At 35.6% G+C, this 21,588-nt stretch overlaps 3 protein-coding genes and 1 pseudogene across 23 annotated transcripts; 2 read left to right on the plus strand and 2 right to left on the minus strand.

Moving 5' to 3' along the window:
* Window positions 1-1,475: 1,475 nt before the first annotated feature.
* On the plus strand, window positions 1,476-9,261 carry LOC104713458 (uncharacterized). Of its 21 annotated transcripts, none has more exons than XR_015565715.1 (21): window positions 1,476-3,235; window positions 3,936-4,021; window positions 4,102-4,449; window positions 4,523-4,606; window positions 4,706-4,802; window positions 5,007-5,080; window positions 5,293-5,350; window positions 5,549-5,678; window positions 5,784-5,914; window positions 5,979-6,200; window positions 6,296-6,543; window positions 6,641-6,853; window positions 6,964-7,170; window positions 7,264-7,317; window positions 7,399-7,464; window positions 7,554-7,685; window positions 7,770-7,823; window positions 7,912-7,971; window positions 8,064-8,132; window positions 8,222-8,485; window positions 8,585-9,261. XR_015565715.1 is itself a non-coding variant. In XM_087464300.1 (20 exons), exons 1-20 carry the CDS (start codon window positions 1,975-1,977, stop codon window positions 8,589-8,591), a joined length of 3,954 nt encoding a protein of 1,317 aa, XP_087320426.1. In that variant the 5' UTR covers window positions 1,476-1,974; the 3' UTR covers window positions 8,592-9,261. The 21 variants fall into 21 exon arrangements, 9 of the variants coding, with proteins under 9 accessions (XP_087320426.1, XP_087320423.1, XP_087320424.1 ...); XR_015565713.1 differs by having other exon boundaries at window positions 8,222-8,465; window positions 8,582-9,261; XR_015565714.1 differs by having other exon boundaries at window positions 8,222-8,465.
* On the minus strand, window positions 9,215-11,913 carry LOC104713457 (beta-1,3-galactosyltransferase 7). The gene is made up of 11 exons (XM_010430564.2): window positions 11,684-11,913; window positions 11,446-11,548; window positions 11,158-11,216; window positions 10,862-11,064; window positions 10,721-10,784; window positions 10,560-10,632; window positions 10,358-10,478; window positions 10,179-10,266; window positions 9,961-10,086; window positions 9,761-9,870; window positions 9,215-9,650 (listed from the first exon to the last, which is right to left on the minus strand). The coding sequence occupies exons 1-11, from the start codon at window positions 11,776-11,778 to the stop codon at window positions 9,502-9,504; spliced, it is 1,191 nt and encodes a 396-aa protein (XP_010428866.1). The 5' UTR covers window positions 11,779-11,913; the 3' UTR covers window positions 9,215-9,501.
* A 3,186-nt stretch (window positions 11,914-15,099) lies between these two features.
* LOC104715874 (putative E3 ubiquitin-protein ligase RHA1A) lies at window positions 15,100-15,767 on the minus strand (annotated as a pseudogene).
* A 2,805-nt stretch (window positions 15,768-18,572) lies between these two features.
* LOC104713459 (putative eukaryotic translation initiation factor 5-2) lies at window positions 18,573-20,805 on the plus strand. The gene is made up of 2 exons (XM_010430566.3): window positions 18,573-18,709; window positions 19,076-20,805. Exon 2 carries the CDS (start codon window positions 19,315-19,317, stop codon window positions 20,653-20,655), a length of 1,341 nt encoding a protein of 446 aa, XP_010428868.1. The 5' UTR covers window positions 18,573-18,709; window positions 19,076-19,314; the 3' UTR covers window positions 20,656-20,805.
* The last annotated feature ends 783 nt before the right edge of the window (window positions 20,806-21,588 follow it).

Genomic DNA, 21,588 nt, shown 5'->3' on the forward strand with positions numbered 1-21,588 from the left:
AACATCCCAAATCTCAAACAACCATATCTAATAACATATTTCATTAAATTCATAATTAACCTTCTTAAAATCAAGCAAAACTATATATCTTGACGCCATATCTAAATAATTACAATCGCAATATTAGTTTCTAAAATCTAATTCCATATATTTTCAAAATCATACATGCATATCACAATATTAATTTCTTAAATCTTTGGCTTGGTCAATAAGATTATCTCTAATCTCACATTAAACCCTATGTCTCCTCTAAACTCTATAAATACTGCTCATCACTGTAACTCCAACTCTAAAATTTTAATATACACATAATAATTTAATAGGTATAAAACGGCCACAAACCATGCTAAAACACGTAGTAATTGATACACCTAATAATAATGAAAAAGATCATCAAGTACTGTTGAGAAATGGACAAAGCTATTAAAATAAAGAAAGAAAGCTCAAATGGCGACAAGAATGAAAAAAAAAAATGAATGGGAAATGAGTTTTAAGTATCGCAGTTGCACCTAGTTTATACAGCTGATAAAACTAAACAAGTTAGCCGTTAGCGTTATAGCTTTGTAATTTAAATTTAGTGGCCGATCAAACTATTTTATTTGTTCATTATTATGGTCATTTGGGTTGGCGTCGAGCATTTTTTATTTTTTGGTTGTTTGTGTTTAACTCTTTATACCATAGGACCACCTACTCATTCCTAAAATAGAGTCAAGAACGTTGGTGACAAAAACAAAGGAGTCGAGAACGTTTCAGATTTTGAATATATATAATCATAAAAACGTAAACATAATTTGGTAATTGATCATTTTCAACATTTCATAAAAAAACGTTTGAAATAACGTAGTAATACACATACAATAATTAAAACACATAACCTGAGCTCTCCAATTATAAATCATTAAGTCAGCCAAATTACATGTCAGTAAAATCTAGTTCGGCCATCAATTCAGTAGTTCGTTTATTTTTGTCCACTCAATAAATGTGAAAGCCAAAGCAGTTTGTACAAGTACTAACTAGCGGATTCTAGTTTAATTAGTGGACACAAAGAGTCATCTTCATATTAATTATATAGAGCATATATAGATCACATGCAATTAATACATACATTATCTTTCTTCTAAATAAAATCATATTATTGTATATTTTATTGAAATCGAGCAAATTCAAGACCAAAAATAGAGTGGTATACATCATCATCATAAACAATATAAAGAACTAAAAAGAGAAATCTGATTTGGATCTAATTGATATTATAGAAAAGGTAACGTACCGAAATCTAAATTTACTAGCAAAAGAGAGGGATCAAATAATAATTAAAGAGTGGGGGGGAAGGAGGTAAAAAAAAAAGCATATCCCGTACAATTAACGTGGTCGTATCTCGTGAGTCATCTAACGAGTAAAAATAAAACACGTGTCAAAATAAAGGAGGTGCACGAGTGCTACACTACGCCTCACACCTCTCTATCATATTCTCTGAATAAAAAAATAAAGCTGGCAAGAAAAAAAAAAAAAAACTCTTGCCAAAAAAATGAACCGTTCCTCTGTTGCCTGCAAATAACGCGAAAAAATCTCTCTGGGAAAAAAAAAAAAAAAGAAAAAGGAAAAAAAAAAAAGAACCGAACCAGTCGTGGGAAGGATCCGAAAGAACATGAACCAGAGAAATTTGAAGAAGAAACCCTAATCTTAGCCTCTCGCTTTTTTAATTCGTCTTTGTCTTCTTCTTCTTCTATTGTTCTTTAATCTGAAAGACGCCAAGATTGGTACCGGGGGAGCTAGGCTAGGGTTAGGTTTTAGGCTCGGGAAATTAGGGTTAGGGTTTTGATTCCTTTGGTTGTTTTTTTCTCCTGTTCTTTGGGAGGTGAAATTGGAAGGCGGAATCGTTTTTTGTGTGTGTGTGGAGGATTTGGGGATTTTAGGGCTAGGGTTCCGTTTCATGGGCCGCGCGGGAGTTTTTGGTGGTGGTTTGTGTCGGTTATGAACGTTGACCAATGCCAGTGGCCGAAGAAGATGATGGGTAGGGGAGTGGACGGAGGTTGTGGAGCTGAAGAGAAGCCTTGTCGCCCATTTCGTAGGGCTGCGTTAGATAAGGATAATGGGAACAAGGGTTTTGAGGATATGGGTTCGTTGGAAATTGGTTTCTTAGCTCAGGCTAACAAGAACCTCTCTGAGAGGTCTCCGTTTGATCTTCCTGAAGATGGTTCCACTTCAGGGTTAACTGTGCCTACTCTACCTGTTGGCTTAGCTAATTTGCTTAACCGTACTGATAACAAGAAAAGGCACAAGAAGTCTCATTCTGCTACGGAGAATAAGAAGAACAAGTCTTCTAGGCAAGGGGATAAGTTGAGAAGTGGCAGTATCTGGGTTGAGCATGAGGACTACTTTAGGCGCTTAGAATTGCCTGATTTAGAAACGTTGTCAGATTTAGCATCTCTGCGATCTTTATCTTCTAGAAACTGCTTTTCAGTTCCATCGGTGGAATACGAATCTATTAATAATATTCAACAGAGGGAAACCGATGCTAGTGCAAAGAATGAGGATGTTGTTCTGGAAGAAATTAAGAACGTTCTCATAAAAGATATATCTGAAGGCACAGTAAACAAAGAAGAGGTAAACGAGGATGTTGTTCAGCCAATGGGTGTTGACATTGTGGGGGATGAAATTTCATCTGCGTCAGACTATTCTGGTAGTTTAGAATGGGTTTTAGGTATTAGAAATAGGATTTTGTTGACATCGGAAAGGCCCTCCAAAAAGCGGAAGCTTCTTGGTGGTGATGCAGGTTTGGGGAAATTAATGGTTGCGGCTCCTTGTGAAGGGAATGCATTGTTATGTGATTTCTGCACTGGTGATGCCAAGGAATATCATCACCAGTTAATTGTTTGCTCTTCCTGCAAAGCTACAGTTCATAAAAAATGCTATGGCCTGCTTGAAGATTCAGATAAATCGTGGTTGTGCTCTTGGTGTGAGCTGGAGAATGGTCGTGGTGATTCAGAAAGACCATGCTTTCTATGTCCAAAAAAGGGTGGCATCCTGAAACCTGTTCTCTCAAAAACTGAGAATGGTGGGCCGGTGGAGTTTGCTCATCTTTTTTGTTCTCTGTGGATGCCTGAGCTGTATATAGAAGACTTGAAAAAAATGGAGCCCATCTTGAATTTGCATGGAATAAAAGAAACTCGGAGGAAGTTATTGTGTAACTTGTGCAAGGTGAAATCTGGTGCTTGCATTCGCTGTTGTAATGGTATGTATTGTTACTTTCTGTGCATCCAGTCTACTTCTGAGCATTGGTAGCTTTGATATTTTTAATGACATGTTCTATTGTATAGTTTGGGTATTTTACTTAAGGTGCTTCTTCCTTGGAACAACTTAACAAATGTGCAAAAAACTACACGTATGATAAATAAACAAATGTCGAGTACTGGGTTCCCATAATCTGAGCCCGTTACAGAAATCAGTATTTCACATGAGTTTGGGTTCATTTGGCTTTATTGCTATGCTCATTCTCGTTTTCCTTACTCTGCCTGCTCCGAATAATCGAATTGTCTGGATTATTTTCTCTGGAAAACGCTTTGTCGACATTGTTTTTGTACAATGCAGTGTTTTCATTTTCTTGTTGGGCTAATTTGTGATGATTGCAATTCCGATGAAGTTATTCTGTCTCATTTAGTTATTTATTTTTCTTATATGAATATGTTGCTATGCTGGGTTGCTGTGAAAGTTTTATTGCACACAGCTTGGATGTTACTTGAATAAATAGGCAAAGTCGATACTTTTCTATGTGCCCCGCTATCTGATGTTCCTACTTGATCTACTTGTCTAAGTTGATAGCTTTGTCATGGAACTACTTGGCACACTTTTCTTTGATTCAAATTATTATGTCTTCAACCTTTGGTGGATATCAGAATAGTAATTGATACTTTGTTTCAATCTCTCGATCATAGGAACATGCAGAACATCATTCCATCCTATATGTGCAAGGGAGGCAGGGAATAGACTAGAGGTCTGGGGAAAACATGGGTGTGATACTGTAAGTTTCATCCCTTACCGAATGAAATCGTATTGAGTGCTGTTTTATTCTTTCTATAACAATATAAGAAAAACATGTAGGTTGAACTGCGAGCTTTCTGCTCAAAGCATTCAGATAGTCAAGAAAATGGAAAGTCCGTAGAGGGAGGAGAAAGTAATGCTGTTGATAGTCGTTCTCCTATATGTCATCTTCCGTCAGAACCTGTAAGAGAAGGTCACCTTTGTAATGATGAGATGGGGCTTGACTTAGGAACACCGGGTGCAGGTTCTGATATTTCGAGAAACAACGAATTGCGAGAACTAGAATCGCCGCATTCAAAATTTAACTGCTCTGCAACAGACCACGTTGGATCAGGAATGACTGTGAGAAGCAACGAAGATGAAAGAACTCTATCCAAGTCGCTTAGTTTTGGATTGATTCTGAAAAAGGTTTGTATATTCTTAAAAGTTGGGTTGTCTATTCCTTTTGACTCTCTTGCTCACTGATTCACACTTTTTTAAGTTGATCGATCTGGGGAAAGTGGATGTGAAGGATGTGGCTGCAGAGATTGGGGTCAATCCTGATGCTTTGAGTGCCAAACTTACGGTAACTCGTAAAACTTCTCATATACCTGTTGACTGTTGTAAACAATGTGTGCTCTCATTGTGAGTTTGTGTGTATTGATTTCAAAATTTTGCGATGCAGGACGGAGACTTGTTACCTGATTTACTAGGCAAAGTAGTTAAATGGCTTAGCCAGCATGCACACATGGGTTCTGGGAATAAAGGCGAAAATTTTAAACGTAAGAACACTAGTAAATCTGAGCGTCGGGCTATCTGTACTGAAGGCATAGTGATGCTAGATTCTGAAATCTTAGATCCTGCTGTCACTAAGGCTTATTCTATTGAGCGAACACTTGAAAGCAACATTTGTAATAATACGGAGAATAATACAATATGTATGTTAACTGAAAATTGTACTGGTAATGGTATTATGGTTGATGAAGCTAAAGCCAATGGATCAGTTTTGACGAATGAAGGAAGTGTGAGCTTGGCACCTGGTCATTCTCCAGAAGAACAGGTAATCACACAATCTCAACTGTTATGTTCTGAGTATTTTTTCTTAAAACCTAGATGCTTTCACATGATCTGCATCACAAATAGTTGTTACTTGTCAGTTATTAAAGTCATATTGGATCTGTCACCGAGTTTGGCCAAACACAAGCTTGGTGGTATTTTCTTAAGGGCCTCCTGATGAGATAATTGATATTGTACCTTGTTTTGCATATACAGAAATCAATAGGGATTGATCAGGAAGTTAATGGTGGGAAATTTTCAGTTCTTCCTTCTGGTATGTACTAACTTTTCATTATTTTTCTCTTCCCTATTCCCATATAGTTATCCTTCTAGCTTATAGCATTGTTTTTGTAAGTTGGTAGTTTCTATTGAAGATGGCTTTTCATCATCCAATGTTTATTAGACTTGATAATTAATCTTTTCTTAGTTGGTGGTAGCTGCTGGTGATATTTTTTAAAACTCTTTTGCGTAGATAATCATGGACAACGATCAAACTCCAGTTCTTCTGGTGTCATGCTGGGGAATGCCATTTCCTTGGGGCCAAATAGTTCTCAGAATCGTGGAAATTTGAACTGTCCAACCCCCATTATCTTGGATCTCCTGTAAGCTCCAGAAACACAATTGAAAAGATAATCTCTGATGTTCTCTTGGCCACATAAATATTCTGCCTACTAAATTACCTTCTTTTTATATATATAATGACGCAGTGATCATGAAGCATATCCTGGTTTCAGTCCTCATCCTTATATCCTCAAAGAATTGTCAGAACTGGGCAAGGGACAGACCCTGAAAAGCAGCAGGGATACTGATGTGGCTAGGGTGTCAACCAAAACTGATGGTAGAGACTTTATGATTTATGCCACAGATTTTAGGACATTTGGTAACATTAAAACATTTGGCAGGCTCTGAAGAAGGAAACAAACATCTGCAGGGCGCTGGCGATCACACTATCTGTAGTAATCTCCAAAATCAGAGTGCACACTGTGGAGACACAATTCGTCAGTTATCTAAGGCTAGGAAATTGGGCATACTGGATATGTCTCCTGAAGATGAAGTGGAAGGGGAACTTCTATATTATCAGCTTCAGTTACTTGGCACTGCAGTTTCAAGAAAGGAACTTTCTGGTGAGTTTGATTGTCCGTTTTTATTTGCTTGGTCACAATTTTTTTGCACTATATAATTTCTGTTATAGTATCTTAAAATTGCTCTCTTTTCTCAGACAATTTAGTCTATGAAGTTGCCAAAAAATTGCCTCTGGAGATTGATGAACAACACGGACGAAGATGGGATGATGTTCTGGTGAACAAATATTTCCATGATGTCAGGGAAACAAGAAAGCAAGGTAGGAAAGAGAAAAGACACAAACAAGCCCAGGCTGTTCTAGCTGCTGCTACCGCTGCAGCGGCGACATCTTCTAGGAATACATCGCTTAGGAAAGATATGTCAGAAGATCAAGCACAGCAAGAGGTTGGTGTTTCTACATGTAGATTTTTTCCTCCAAGTATTAATTTTAGTTGTGCTATGTTTTCTAATTCTTGATTCTTACTTGTTATATATCGGACAGATAAGCACTTCTAGACGTAAAGTTGTTGGTAGCTCTCATCTAGTGCCACAAACAAAGGAAACACTTTTAAAGATGGCTGTTTCCGGGCCACCGTCTGAGAAGCGGTCTGATCATCGTACACCAGACTTTTCAGTAGAAAATCCACGAACTTGTGACATCTGCAGACGATCCGAAACTATATGGAACCTGATTGTAGTGTGCTCTAGTTGCAAGGTGATATACATTTACTGTGATTTATTTGTAATGTTTAGTTAAGGCATGATTGTCTCTTCTAGGGACAGCTTTTATGCACAGTATGGTATCTTATCAGGCTTCAATTACAGGTTGCGGTTCACATGGATTGCTACAAATGTGCTAAAGAATCCACTGGTCCCTGGTACTGTGAGCTATGTGCGGAGTCATCTTCGGAACCTTCTTTTAATTTTTGGGAAAAACCGGATTGTTCAACAGAATGTACTCTATGTGGTGGCACAACTGGGGCTTTTAGGAAGGCCACAAATGGGCAATGGGTACATGCTTTTTGTGCTGAGGTGAAGTTTCCTTCTACGGCAGCAGTTATTACTTATTAGCAGGGTCTGGTACTATTGAATATTGCAAATAACTTGGTGTATAATTTCTTGCAGTGGTCCTTGGAAGCAACCTTCAGAAGGGGACAAATAAATCCTGTGCAAGGAATGGTGGGTATTATGTATTATAGTACTAAATCGCTATGACGTTTAAACTGTTTAAAATTGCTAACGATATACTGTCCTTATTAGGAGTCTCTGGCCAAGAACACGGACAGTTGTTGCGTATGCCGACGGATATATGGTGCATGCATAAAGGTATTCACCAATTCTTGCTTTTTTTTTTTATTTGAAGACAAAGTATTGGGACAAAGATTGAACAAAAAGCTTATGTTATCATTTTACAGTGTAGTTATGGCAACTGCCAGACGACATTCCACTCCTCCTGTGCCAGAAGCGCGGGTTTTCGTATGACTGGTGGTGGGAAACTTCCGCATAAGGCTTACTGTGAGAAGCACAGCATGGAGCAAAAGGCAAAGGTCTTACTTCTTCTCTCTTCGCCATCTTTATTATGGCCTACTTGCATCATAAGTTTGCTTATATTTGTCTGACTGTGTTTGCAGGCCGATTCTCAGAAACATGGGGCAGAGGAGCTAAAAAGTCTCAAACATTATAGGGTAGGAGCTTTTAGCTCTGTTAAGCGTATTCCTTCCTATCTATTATCAAACTATTTTTAATTCTTGGAATCTGCTGAACCTCCTCCAGGTTGAACTTGAGAGGTTACGCCTTCTGTGTGAGCGGATAGTCAAGAGGGAGAAATTAAAGGTAAGTCAAACTAAAGCCTAAACCCAAACTCTTCCTTTCATTGATTTTAAAGACATGGGCGCTTGACCTTTACTGGTCTGGTATATTTGCAGCGAGAGTTGGCTATTTCTTCGCATGAAATACTTGCTGCCAAAAGGGATCACGCTGCACGTTCATTACATGTACGTAATCCATTTTCTCCTCCAGAAGTTTCGTCGGACTCAGCTACAACATCAGTAAAAGGTCATCCTGATAGTAATATATCTGGCAGTGAAGCAATACAGAGGTCAGATGATATCACCATTGACAGCACAGTCTCTTTTAAGCGCCGTGGCAAAGGTCCCATGTTAATGGACACCGATCAGAAAACCGATGACAGTGCTACTTCCAAGAGTCGGTTTTCCCGTAAGCCAACCGAAAGACAGATATTTTCTGGGAAAACCGTTCCCCGAAAACATTGTATAGTCTCACCTAGTGTTTCAGAGGAGGGAGATAAAGGGTCAAAGCCTAAGAAGGTGAGAAGATTCACTTTGTCGTAAGTTACATGGATTGTTGTTAAGTGCGACTCTTTCTGCTCAACTCCGCACATTCATAGGGTCTTATACTTATTTGTCTTGATAACTGATAATAGCAGCATGTAGAAACATTTGCAAAAGAGCTGGTGATGACATCAGATGAAGCTTCTTTCAAGAACCGACGGCTCCCAAAGGGTTACTTTTATATTCCTGTTGATTGCTTTCAGGAAGACAAGCCGGGAAACCAGAAGGCAGCTTCATCTGACAAGCCAGCGAACCAGAAGACATCTTCAGGTGATCAGTCAGGCAAAGACGGGTAAAGCTGAGAACACAATATGCGCTCATAGCTCTTACCCTAGTTAGATAGTGGCCATTGGTGGACATCACCTTCTGCGCCCTAACCAGGATTCACCAACTGGCTTGAAGCAAAAAGAACCGATGGTATTGCTACAAAAAAGCTGAGGCTGCAACTGAGACTCGGCTAAAATACAGTTAAAAGGGCATTGTGAAGCTTTTGGGTACTGATACAAACTGTGCCTATGGCAATGTTTGAGATTTGAGGGTAACATCTCTATAGAAAAGAGGCTTCAGATTGAGTTCAGGGAAGTGAGAAAAAGCTCCCTATTACCATATAAAGAAGGATCGGTCACGTGTAATTCTGTTTGTATAAAGGAGCGGAAAAAAAGGGGTTGCATAAGTGTATATATTCATCAATTGTGTCTAAAAAAATCTGACCAAGGGAATAATAGTTGTCTGAAAATTCTTTTTAGTTATGCGTTTTCTTAACACGTCAAAATCCTTTGTTCATGATTACATTAACATGAGTAGAAGAAACAACAAAGCCAATAATAACTTAAGCAACAACTGTTTCACAACAACTAAATATTTCTTCAGTATGATATTTGTATACCTTTGGTCCTATACAAAATTTGCCATCTCTCTTTCTCTCTCTCTCTCTTGTATCACTCTGTCAAACTTGTGAGTAGATCTTTTTTAGTATTAACTCAACTTAGCTGATTGAGAACTGAAATATCTTCTAGAGAAGTGTATTCCAAACAGCTCCTTCTCCTTCACTACACACTTCGTGTACTATCTTCATTCTCTCTACAGACTTGCAGATCCCACTGCAGCTCCATTCGAATGAGGCCACACACACATCGCCTGCCTCTGCCTTCCATCTACAATCTGTGAGAATGTAAATCCAATAGAACATAAGAATCTGTGAGAATGTAAATCCAATGAATCAAGAGAGATGAGGGGAGGATACTTAAATCTATTTGTGTAATGAGCTTTACCTGGAGGAGTCCCACAACAGAAGTTGCGGTCATCAATATGTTCGACCTCAAGGCCAATAAACCAAGATCCCAACGACACATCTTCGTTTGCGTATTTATGCAAAATTGGCCTACAAACAAAGTTTAAACTTTCTAGAATAAACATACGACTGTTACTGAAGCTGAAAGACTCTTTATGATAAGGATGTTGAATTACGTACTGGTTGACGGATATGTATTTGGCAAGATCCTTCGAGATGGCATAGATCTGTCCTGTAGCATGTCGAAAGTATTTGTTACCATCTTCTCCAAATTTCCAATACTCAGGCTCATGGTACTTCACTGTCCTGAAACAATTTAATAAACTATTTTTAACAACAACACTCTATAACAGTAACGCCAGAAAGATTTGTAGCTGGACTCATGCAAATGGAATTACTTTTGAGCAAGAACAGGCCCTGATTTCATACACCCAATATAGACCCTCGGTTTTGAGCGGTGACGGGCAAGTGTGGAAGCCAGCATACCTGAAAGGCAAAGTTTATAACCTTTTTCAATGCTGCCATTTAGAGAGATAAACAGAAAAAGCATAAAAGTAGAAGCAGGTTTTTGTTATACCGAGATTGACATGAACATCATCATCAACCTTGATATAGAACTCCGCATCCCATTTCGCTACTGCAGTGGAAAAGAATATCTTGGTTTTTGCTGAGAGTTCGTGATATCCTTCAATATGCTCCTGCACAAACAATAAGAATTTTAACGAGAAAGAACAGTGAAAAGTTGTAATGCTTTCTTAAGAGATCTAGAGTTGTCTCACCAGCCTAAGGAAGTCTTTGTGTTGTGCATCTTCTGAATCAATAGCTCTATCCAATATACTATTTGACGTCGCACTGACAACACAATTGTATACACTTGAGAGTCAAACTCAATCCAAATCTAAGATACATGACATTCCTCAAATATAAGAAGCAGCTTCACCTGTGTCCAATCATGAACTTGATGACAATTCCCTTATCTTGTTCCAGTTTTTCAAGCTTCTCCCCTGTGAAAAAATACACAGGTAAGTATGAAAAAAGTATAAGATTAAGATGAGTAGCATTAATAAGTTTAGAACTCCACCTTGAGGCATCCACGTTTCTCTGACAGAATCACGCCGTCTTCTACTGCTAAATGCAGTGTTAACTCCCATTACCATGAACACTTTCTTCCTCGGTTTTGCTTCCCTTAAAGAATTGGTTGTTACTGAGCCATCAACCTTCTCTTGAGAGCTCCTTGTAGAAGACAACTCCATTTGAAGCGTAGAAACAGACTTATCCAACGACCTGTCACCACTCCATAGAGAAAAGCTATAACATAAAGAGAGAAAGCAAATTGATTTACAAGAAACAAAACAAAAACGCAATGTGCTCACTCACTTTATAGCCTCATGAGTTCTCAAAACTTCGTTAATCACATCTTTTTCTTCTGTAGCTTTCTGCATTTGAGCAAATCAGATGATGAAAAAACATGAGACGAATCTCTTTGAAACAAAGTCCAAACACAATCAATCATCGCAACCTATCTTCAAAAATGTTTCGAGCTAATGGATTTTCAAATTGAGCTATCAAAGTCAGATTCCCTTATAATCTATCTAGTGTAACTCTTGGTTTTATCGAGCACTGATTTAACAAAAGTCTCAGACTAGATAGAATAAAGAAGCATACTTTATTATGATGAGCACAATCGTCTGACACAATCTGAAGTTCATGATCACGACGGTGCTGTGAGATTAGCTGACTTCCGGAATCTGACGACGGCTCCCATGACCTGAAAAATAAAAATCCACAAATTGAAACAAAAACAAAAACCCATTAAGAAACAAAAAGAAGAAGGTTGTTTAAAGTCTGAAGATTACTAGTAGTAGAGGAAGGAAACAAAGATAAAAGAGGAAACTTTGAGAACCTGGAGGTGAAGATTGCTCCGAGAGCGAAGAAAGAGATGCAGAGAAACGGAACCCATTTCAGAGATATTACTCTCTTGGAGACTTTGTGCTTCATCGTGGAGAGGATGACACAAGAGAGAGAGAGAGTGAGATCACAAAGAAGATTTGCAGATTTAAAGGGAGAGAGAGAGAGAGAGAGAGAGACATCATAATCAAGAACATTTCATGGGAAGAGACCCAACCCAAATATAAAATAAAATAAAATGAAAACTTTTTATTACACTTTTTGACTTTTATTAATGTTTTTCACACCGTCGAATATGCCAAGTCATTAATTTAAATAATACAAACAAAACAAATTACTCCTTTGGAACCAAAAAAACAATAATATAAATTATTTGGTATATTCGAATTTATGTGGAAATCATTCTTAAATAAATCTTCATATTATATCCAACTAATAAGTCTATCACATAAAAAAAAAAATGTCGTAAGTCCTAAATTAGCATTTACAGTTGAATTAATTTTCACTTAAACTACTTTTTTCATTACATTTGACTTAAAAAGAATTCATTTCTTCTCGGTTAATGTAGAATGTATTAGTAACGACCAAAATAAACCATATTTATCCAAAGAGTAGAGAGATCATGTACATCAATGATGGAATGTTTTAACGAATAGACTGGATAGTCCGTGTTACGCATGTGTATAGAGAAACTAACTGCCTGGCGGATGGTTTAGCTAACTATGCATTCTCTTTACCTCTTGGCAGGTATGTTTTTACGATAGTTCCTTCTGTAGTTGAGTCTTTGTTGAATGACGATGTTAATGGCACTCGATGCCGTCGTCGGGTCTGTATGTAATAGTTTTTATTTCTAAATAAATCACGGGGTTTTTACCCCTGTGTTTCACCAAAAAAAAAATGATGGAATGTTTTAATCTTTCTACAGTGTTTTTTTTTTTTTAAAGTAACAAAGAGATTTAAACGAATTGTCAAAAAGGCATTTTGAATTGAAAATTAGATACTTTCGAGACAAAATATATAAATGAACCGTCAAAGATGGTTAGGCAGAAGAATGCGTGTCGTTTCGTCTACCGCATCACTCACGTCGCACGCCGTGATGTGCGGTTTATAGGATCTTAGCATCATTTGGGCTTAACACATATCAGACCTTATTCGAAACAATTAGGCCCAGTTTAACACAATATACCGTTTAGTATAAACTTTTTTTTTTGTTTTCCTCATTTTCAAAATCCAAATACAATAGAACCTCTATAAATTAATAAACATTATAAATTAATAATAAGATAATATTTTTTTCTAAAATTCTCATGTAAAATATAGTCCCAAATCCCAATAATATCATAGATTAATAATCATAGAAATTTACACATATATATGCTGATATAATAATATATGCTTTAAAATTTTGAATATTTTCCATATCTATAAAAAAGTGTTATGTTATATTTTCAAACTATAATGATATAAAATACTCTATAATATACCATAAATCTAGCTAAGTTTTTTAAAGTTTTTAATTTATAGATATGCATCATTTTCATTTTGATAGCTTTATAGGCTATTTAAATACTACAATTAATAATATTATTCATAAATTTGAATTTCTGTATGTCATGTGTATAAGTGAAATTGTTTATAGTATTTGTAATTTATTGTCAATAATGTTTTCTAAATATTACAAATCAATTCTAAAACCATAAAATTTAAAACATCAAAAAGTATAATTTTATTTTGGTAAAATTGTCTCAAATCTTAATTTTTAAGAATTTAGACAATTAAAATATATGTCTATAACTTAATAATTATTAATTTACACTATGAAATAATTATTATTAATTTATAAATAATGAAATATCATTATAAATTAATAAAATAATCTAAATTCAGGGTCTTTTTAATGTTTAAGACATGTTTATTGATGATTGGAAACAAAAAAAAAAACATTTAGTTTTATGTTCAACAACTGCGACAAACCATTATCGCTGATGGACAACTCATGGTGTTTAATATCTTCTAGCATAATCCAGTTGGGCTTGAAGAGATTCACCCTCATCTAATGTTCTTAACCAGTGTGTATAAGAAGAAATGAATTCTGGCCATGATTTGTATACAAAATTATTGATTAAGTTCGTGATAAGTACATAATTTACTTTTAAGGAAGGAACAAAAATAAGATGAATAGTACTTGCGAGTTTTTGGCAGGTGTAAACGTCATTGCTTACTTACATACACTTGTTGACTTGCTCCTACAGTCCTACACTTTCCTATAGGAATACACTTTTTGAAAAAAAAAATCTAAAAGAAAAAGCCAAAAAGGGAAAAAAAAAGTCCAAAAACTTGTTCATAAGACCTAATTTCCCTCTTGTTATTTAAACCAAACGATTCTCTTAAAAAAAATCTCCAATTTTCTATTATTTTTCAATCTCTAAAATTTGATACTTCCTGTTTTTTACGAACGAAAACACATTGTATAGAAAGTGATGCGAGTTTGTGATATGAGAATTAATATTTACTTTCATGAAGATTACAATTATAGGTTACATAATTTATATAGGGAGTAGACTAATATACATTATTAACCTAATTTGCTAATATAAGATAACTATAAATATATTGGAAATATTCACATGATTATGAGGATCTTCTAGATCCTTCTACACATTGATCCTGGAATGTGATATACGAACGAAGGGGAGAAGAGAATAATCAAGTATTAATTCGACGTAAGATATCATCAATTTTGTGACAATGGCTGTATTGTTGAACGGCTATATCGTTGTCGATCCTGGAATGTTTTATACTTAACGGCTTCTCTGTGAACGGACTGCACCGATGACTAACTGTGGTGGGCTTAATATATTAGGCCCAATTAATTTAAACAACTTTCATTCTTCAGAGAAAAAGAAGTAAAAAAACAACTAATGAGATTTTTTTTGATTGAAACGTATTTTCACGTCATGTTCAACAACCATGTTGCTATGAGACAACCCCTTGTTGCCGGTGGTCTGGTCATGCCCCTTGATATATTCAATCATAACCCAGTGGTGTTGGAACAAATTCACCCTCAACTCTGATGGACAACTCATGGTGTTTAACTCTGAAGAAATGAATTCTGGCCATGATTTGTATACAAAATTATTGATTATGTTTGTGATAAGTACATAACTTACTGAAGGAACAAAAATAAGATGAATAGCTGAAAAATGAGCAGATTATTTTGAGCTGTTGTTGGCATAGTGTAACCAACCATAAATTATTTTGAACTAGGTGTTCCCAAAATTATGAGTATACACTATATATATCACACTTGTCTTCATCAAATTTAATAAAAACAAGAAACAGTAAAATCCAAAACTTCGATAGACCAATTCAATCGAATAGTTGTCTTTGACACATAGTAGATAAATTGTCTTAGAAGAAGAGAAGAGTCCGGATGTCGACAGGTGGCAACTCAAGGGAGCAAACAGGGCATCGAGGAGTGTGCAATAAGTAACGAGAGATACAAGTTGCGTGAAAGATGTGATTGCATTTTGTTTTATGAACAACCTCGTCTTCTTTCGGATACCCTTTTTCACATAGAGGACACAATTCCGGACTTTGGTAACAATCTACGATCTCAGTCGTTGGTGCAACAATTGGTACGAGTCTGGCTCTTGCATCTTCATCGCTAAGAACAGAATCTCTGGTTCTCAATGTGGACAAAACAAGAGCTGTGATGTTACTCTCATGGACTTGATATTGACTAAGCCTTATAATTTGAAAGTGAAAGACGAGGACAGGACACGCCGGAGGTACGACATCAAGATCCTTGAACGAAAAATTGGAGACAATATAGTCGAAGATCTGTTTAGTTATATGTTGGACTCATGTTGCGCCGTGAAAGACCAATTGAGCGAATCTACGAATGATTTGGACAATCCAGCTTTTGAACCTCTTCCTCGTCCTCTTCCTGTGCATCACGTCAACTGAAACCGTTCACTCAGGTGTACACTTCCATAACTTATTATCATAACTCCGACATCAGACTCAGAAGGCACATCAAACTTGTAAAGCCTGAGATTACCTAGACGTGATTTCATAATTACTCTGCTATCATAATTAATTTTGTTTGTGCCTTTTTATAATGGCGAAGCGTATATTTCTCTACTCATATTTCATCTCCAACCAAAAGTGTAACTACTTTCCAAATTCCCTAATAAAATCGGATTTACTAACAAATCTGATAATTACTTAGCTTCAATCATTATCTTTTACTATAATTTTTATTTCTGCTAATAAAAATTTAATATCATTGGTTGATTAGTACACGTTATATATTGATTTTCTAATCATATTTTGAGATTCACATAACAGAACAGAAGCATGTAAACAAGAATCTTTGTACTGTTAGATGATGATATTCAAAAACTCGAGGGAGCAGTGAGCACACGGTTTTAACGTTTGAAATCCTATTTAAAGCCCCCAACCCCAACACTAATCAACTAAGCAAGTAAGCATATATACTCTTGTCTAAGAGAATTTTAATTGAAAAGGTCTGTTAATTAAACGCTTATTCTATCTATTGCCACCATGCATCAATGAGTGATTATCGTCATCGTACATGCATGTTCTTCGAGGCAATTCATTTTATTCATGTATGGTTTCTCTTTTCCTGCTGAGTGTATTGTTGTTTTGTATGGAAAAGATTATGAGTCTCTGTTTAAGAAGACAGTATTATCTACATCAAGAATGTAGCAAACAAGCCAACTTACATGTCACTGTTACTAAAACCTTGAGGGTATATAATACATGTCTTGAAAATAGCCTAAATGTTATCATCTATAACTTGATTTTTTTTTTTTTTGGTTTAGTATATTAGTCAAATTTGAGTAATATATATGTATATGATAATAGTAACAATATTTGTAATAAATAATAAATTATTGTTACAGTGTTATATATCCTCGAAGCAAATTAGATTTTATGTTTTAGATAACAGTGAAAATGGATGATACACACTCCATCTTTCATGCACTAATCTGCGAGGCCCATCAATCGGAAGAGTGAGAAATAAAGTTGCAGTTAGAGTTGAAACTTAATGCGCCTAGTAACCTTGATGACTTAGTTTTTCACCTTTTTGACCAAAGATGGAGTAGAAGAATAAAAAAGCAAAATCAGATGTCGTATGGAACTTTACAAAACTTGTAATTAACAACATAATTTACTTTTTCGATTTCACAAACTCGAGCGACCATCGTCCTATTAATCCCAAATGAAAGAGCATGGATACGCGCGCCTAGTGGGTTTTGGAAAGGAGTTCCTTCGGGAAAGACGGATCTATACAACAACATGGATGATCATCGTCATCGTACATGCATGTTCTTCAAGGCAATTCGTTTTATTCATGTCTGGTTTCTCTTTTCCTGCTGAGTGTATTCACTGTATTGAATATTGATGTTTAGTAATTTGTATGGAAAAGATTATGAGTCTCTGTTTAAGAAGACAGTTTCCCTCAATGTTTACAATTTTCTTCTTTGGATAGTATATGGATCAAAAACTTAAAGTTATACATTTTTCTTTCCAATTGCATTGTATTTTTAATGTAAAAATATTAAATAACTATACTCTTTTTGCAAAATATTGCAAAATATTTTCATAAGCTTTGCATAATATTTGCATAATACTTATTATATAATTTTTGTTGCAATTCTCTTCTTTTTAATGATAAATATTTATACAACAACTTAAAGATATAATCCTAGACAAATGTTATATTTTTTTTATCTTCATTTTTTTAAGAAATAATTTTATTTTCTTATTATATATACAATTTAATCTATTAGTATTTATCATTTTTGGCAGAAAATGTGGACGCTGGCGTGTTTTTGGTGGAAAATTTGATTGCATGGTATTAATAGTTTAATCATGTTTATTTTGGTTTACTAAAATCGGTTTAGAAATTTGATTTGGTTATATGTGGTTTACACATTTGATTTAGATTGTTTAATTTACATTGGTTTGGTTATGAGTAACACACTAATACATTTTAACTCAAACAATTTCAAACAAGCTCATTAAACCTATTAGTTAATTAATATTAATATTTTGTAAACTTCAACAAATAATAGTTAAGAGTCTTATTGAATCTGTTCGTGCCTTTTTTACAATAATAGCCAAGCGTAAATCACATATTTTTTTTTTTTTTTTTGGGACAAACTGATACTAATAATAGACTAAATAATAGTGACACATGTCTTGAAAATAAATGTGATTTGATCTCTGTGTAGTACATACTATTATCTATTGATTTAATATATTGAGATTTATGCACAACAAGATATAAATAATAATCTTAATACAAGCAATGCAATTGTAGTATTTTTATATGGATAATAATAATAATAATAATACTCATAAAAAATCATTTTTTATTTTATGTTTACATCATTTAAAAGAAATTATCTATAAATAATCTGTAACTTATTTACTCATTACTTTATTCTCATATATTTACTTATAATTGACTAAAACTAATCTAAAAAAATTGAATTAAATAGTAAATGTTATGATATAGTTTTTTTTTTTTCCTTTTATTTATATTATATACTTTTGCTAGTCAAAATTTTAAGTAGTAGTAGTTAAAAAAAAAAAAAATCAAAGATGATTTACAGAAGTAGGGATTTTATTTGTGTGTTTAAGATGATTTTGATAACGCTTAATAAATATGACCACGACACGTTTCATCATTCAAAGATGAAAAGATGAATTGGATTTTGTTTTCCCATATATAAATTAATTTACTTGCGGAGAAAGGGAAATAACAAATACACTTTTTTGAAACGGAAAAATAGAAAAAAAAAAAAAAAAAGGAAAAAAGAAACAAAAAGGAAAAAAAGAAAAAAGAAAAAAAACCAAAAAAATAAGTTAAACCTAATTTCTGTCGTCTTATTTAAACCAAACGCCTCTCTTCAGAAAAATCTCCAATTCCTTTTTGTCTCTCTCAATCTCTTTCGTCTTCTTCGTTTCGTTTCGTTTCTAAGAGGTAACTATTTCTCCCCAGATCGATCCCTTCCACCTTTTTTACTTTTAATTCCTCAAATCGTATTTAGGTCTTTTGCTTTCCATGCTTCGAGATTTGTTGTTGTTGTTGTTGTTTCAATCTTGTTTGATTTGCTTTGTTTATTAGGGTTTCGTTTAATTTATGTTTAGCGTTAAAATCTTCATAATCTGATTCGAGTTTGAGCTAAATTTGATATTCGCAAGTCTGTTGGATTAAATTCAATTCTAGGTTTCGATTACGATTCATAGATTGATTAGGTTTTTAGGTTTGTAACGTTTAATGAGATTTGTTGTTGTTGTTGGTTCATTACTCTAATTCGTTTGATTCATTGTTTTGTTTTCTTTTCAGAGTTGAAAGCTGCTGCAAGTTTGTGGTGTGTGTGAGGGAACTCAAAGAATCGAAAAAATTTTGAAGCTTTATTTTATGTCTGACAAGATATCACCTTTTTGTTGTCGATCTGGTTGCTTGGAAAACACTGTCCTACATCCAGAACTAAGAACTACTAGTTCTTCCATCACTCGCATCTTCAAACCCGAGACTCCTCCTCCTTTCTGACCAACACACCCAAAAAGAGAACCAACAACATCATGGCGCTACAGAACATTGGTCTTTCCAACGCTAACGATGCCTTCTACAGGTACAAGATGCCTAAGATGGTTACCAAGACTGAAGGCAAAGGTAATGGTATCAAGACCAACATTATCAACAATGTTGAGATTGCCAAGGCTTTGGCCCGACCTGCTTCTTACACCACCAAGTACTTTGGCTGTGAGCTTGGTGCCCAGTCTAAGTTTGATGAGAAGACTGGGACTTCTCTTGTGAATGGGGCACACAACACTTCCAAGCTTGCTGGTCTTTTGGAGAATTTTATCAAGAAGTATGTCCAGTGCTACGAATGTAAAAACCCGGAGACTGAGATTATTATCACCAAAGCTCAGATGGTGAATCTCAAGTGTGCTGCTTGCGGGTTTATCTCTGAGGTTGACATGAGGGACAAGCTGACTAATTTCATTCTCAAGAACCCACCGGAGCAGAAGAAGGGAGGTAAGGACAAGAAAGCAATGAGGAAAGCTGAGAAGGATAGGCTTAAAGAAGGGGAAGCAGCTGATGAGGAGCAGAAGAGACTGAAGAAGGAAGCTAAGAAGAAAGCACTTGCTAACGGGAAGGATGCTTCTGCTAAGACGTCCAAGAACCATTCTTCTGATGAGGATATTAGCCCCAAGCATGAAGAGAATGTTGTGCTGGATGTGGATGAGGATGAAGACGATGATGATGATGATGATGATGGTGTCCAGTGGCAAACCGATACTTCCCGTGAAGCTGCTGAGAAGAGAATGAAGGAACAGTTGAGTGCTGTAACTGCGGAGATGGTGATACTCACTCCAATGGAAGCAGTAGAGAAAAAGGCCCCCAAAAGCAAATCTAACGGGGATGTTGTGAAGGCTGAGAATCCTCCGCAAGAGGAAAAGAATCTCGTGCAGGAGATGAAAGAGTATCTGAAGAAAGGCTCACCCGTAAGCGAGCTCAAAAGTTTCATCTCCTCTCTCTCCAAGCCTCCACAGGATGTCATGGAGGCACTCTTCAATGCTCTCTTTGACGGTGTGGGAAAAGGATTCGCTAAAGAAGTGACTAAGAAGAAGAATTACTTAGCGGCTGCAGCAACAACACAAGAGGATGGATCACAGATGCATCTGCTCAACTCAATCGGGACATTCTGTGGAAAGAATGGAAACGAAGAAGCAGTGAAGGAGGTGGCTTTGGTTCTCAAAGCACTGTACGACCAGGACATCATTGAGGAAGAGTTTGTGTTGGAATGGTACAATAAGGGTGTGACAGGAGCTGAGAAAAGCTCTCCGGTTTGGAAGAATGTTAAGCCTTTTGTGGAGTGGCTCCAGAGCGCTGAGTCCGAGTCCGAAGAGGAGGATTGAGACAACATTTTCTTCTTTCCTATCATCGACTATGTTTCTTTTTTTGTTGCTGCGGGGTTTCTTAAAAAATTATTCGTCGGTTATTATTGAGTAACAAATCTTTTTGCAGTGGTTTTTAATAATGAACAACTATTAATATATTGTCCCAAACTATGATGTGTCTGTGATGGTTTCGTCGGTCGTATTCGAAAGACGTCTCTATTGGAAATAAGTTCGACGACGCACGAGTCTGTCTGAGAAGATTGATTTGGTCATTGACTTGTTTGCTATATATGATTGTCAGTTTGTCACTGTTGTTATAACTCGGATTCTATTAAAATCGTAACCATGATGTTAGTAGTGGGCCTTAATATCATCAACAAGAAAATCTGAAGAGCAGAAGCAGAGGCCCGTTTGAACGGAGTCAAAATAAATAAATTAAAAAAGAAAAAACTAATTTGATTTTTTTAAAAATCACAACAAACATTCTTTAACTGGCCACCCATCTATCTGCTTTTCCTCACGCGCCATTGATGTCTACGGAGTACTTTACAAAATCATATACAATGACGAAACGGATTTTGAGAGATAAGAGTTATTGAAATTGAACAAATAAAGACAACTGTGACAAGAAAATTATATAAAAAAAGGTAAACTTAAGACCAACAGTACAACAAAATAAATGGTCCAATTAGTTATTAGAGGTGTTGTATATATTTTTGTAATTAAAATTTTCAAGTGTAACGATAAGTATTTTTTTTATATTTTAATTAGGGGAAAACAAACAATTTCATATAATTAAATTGTATTAAAAGTATATGAGACGAAGAAGGTAGTATTAAATTTATTGTTACAAAGGTAAAGAAATATGAATCACACAACAGACATTCTCAAATGGGCCACCGTATGAGTGATAATATCTCCACGCGCAGTGGTTTATACACTCTCCAAACA

This window comes from Camelina sativa, chromosome 9 (assembly GCF_030686135.1).
Source record: "Camelina sativa cultivar CO46 ecotype springtype chromosome 9, ASM3068613v1".
In the NCBI taxonomy this organism is placed as follows: Eukaryota; Viridiplantae; Streptophyta; class Magnoliopsida; order Brassicales; family Brassicaceae; genus Camelina; species Camelina sativa.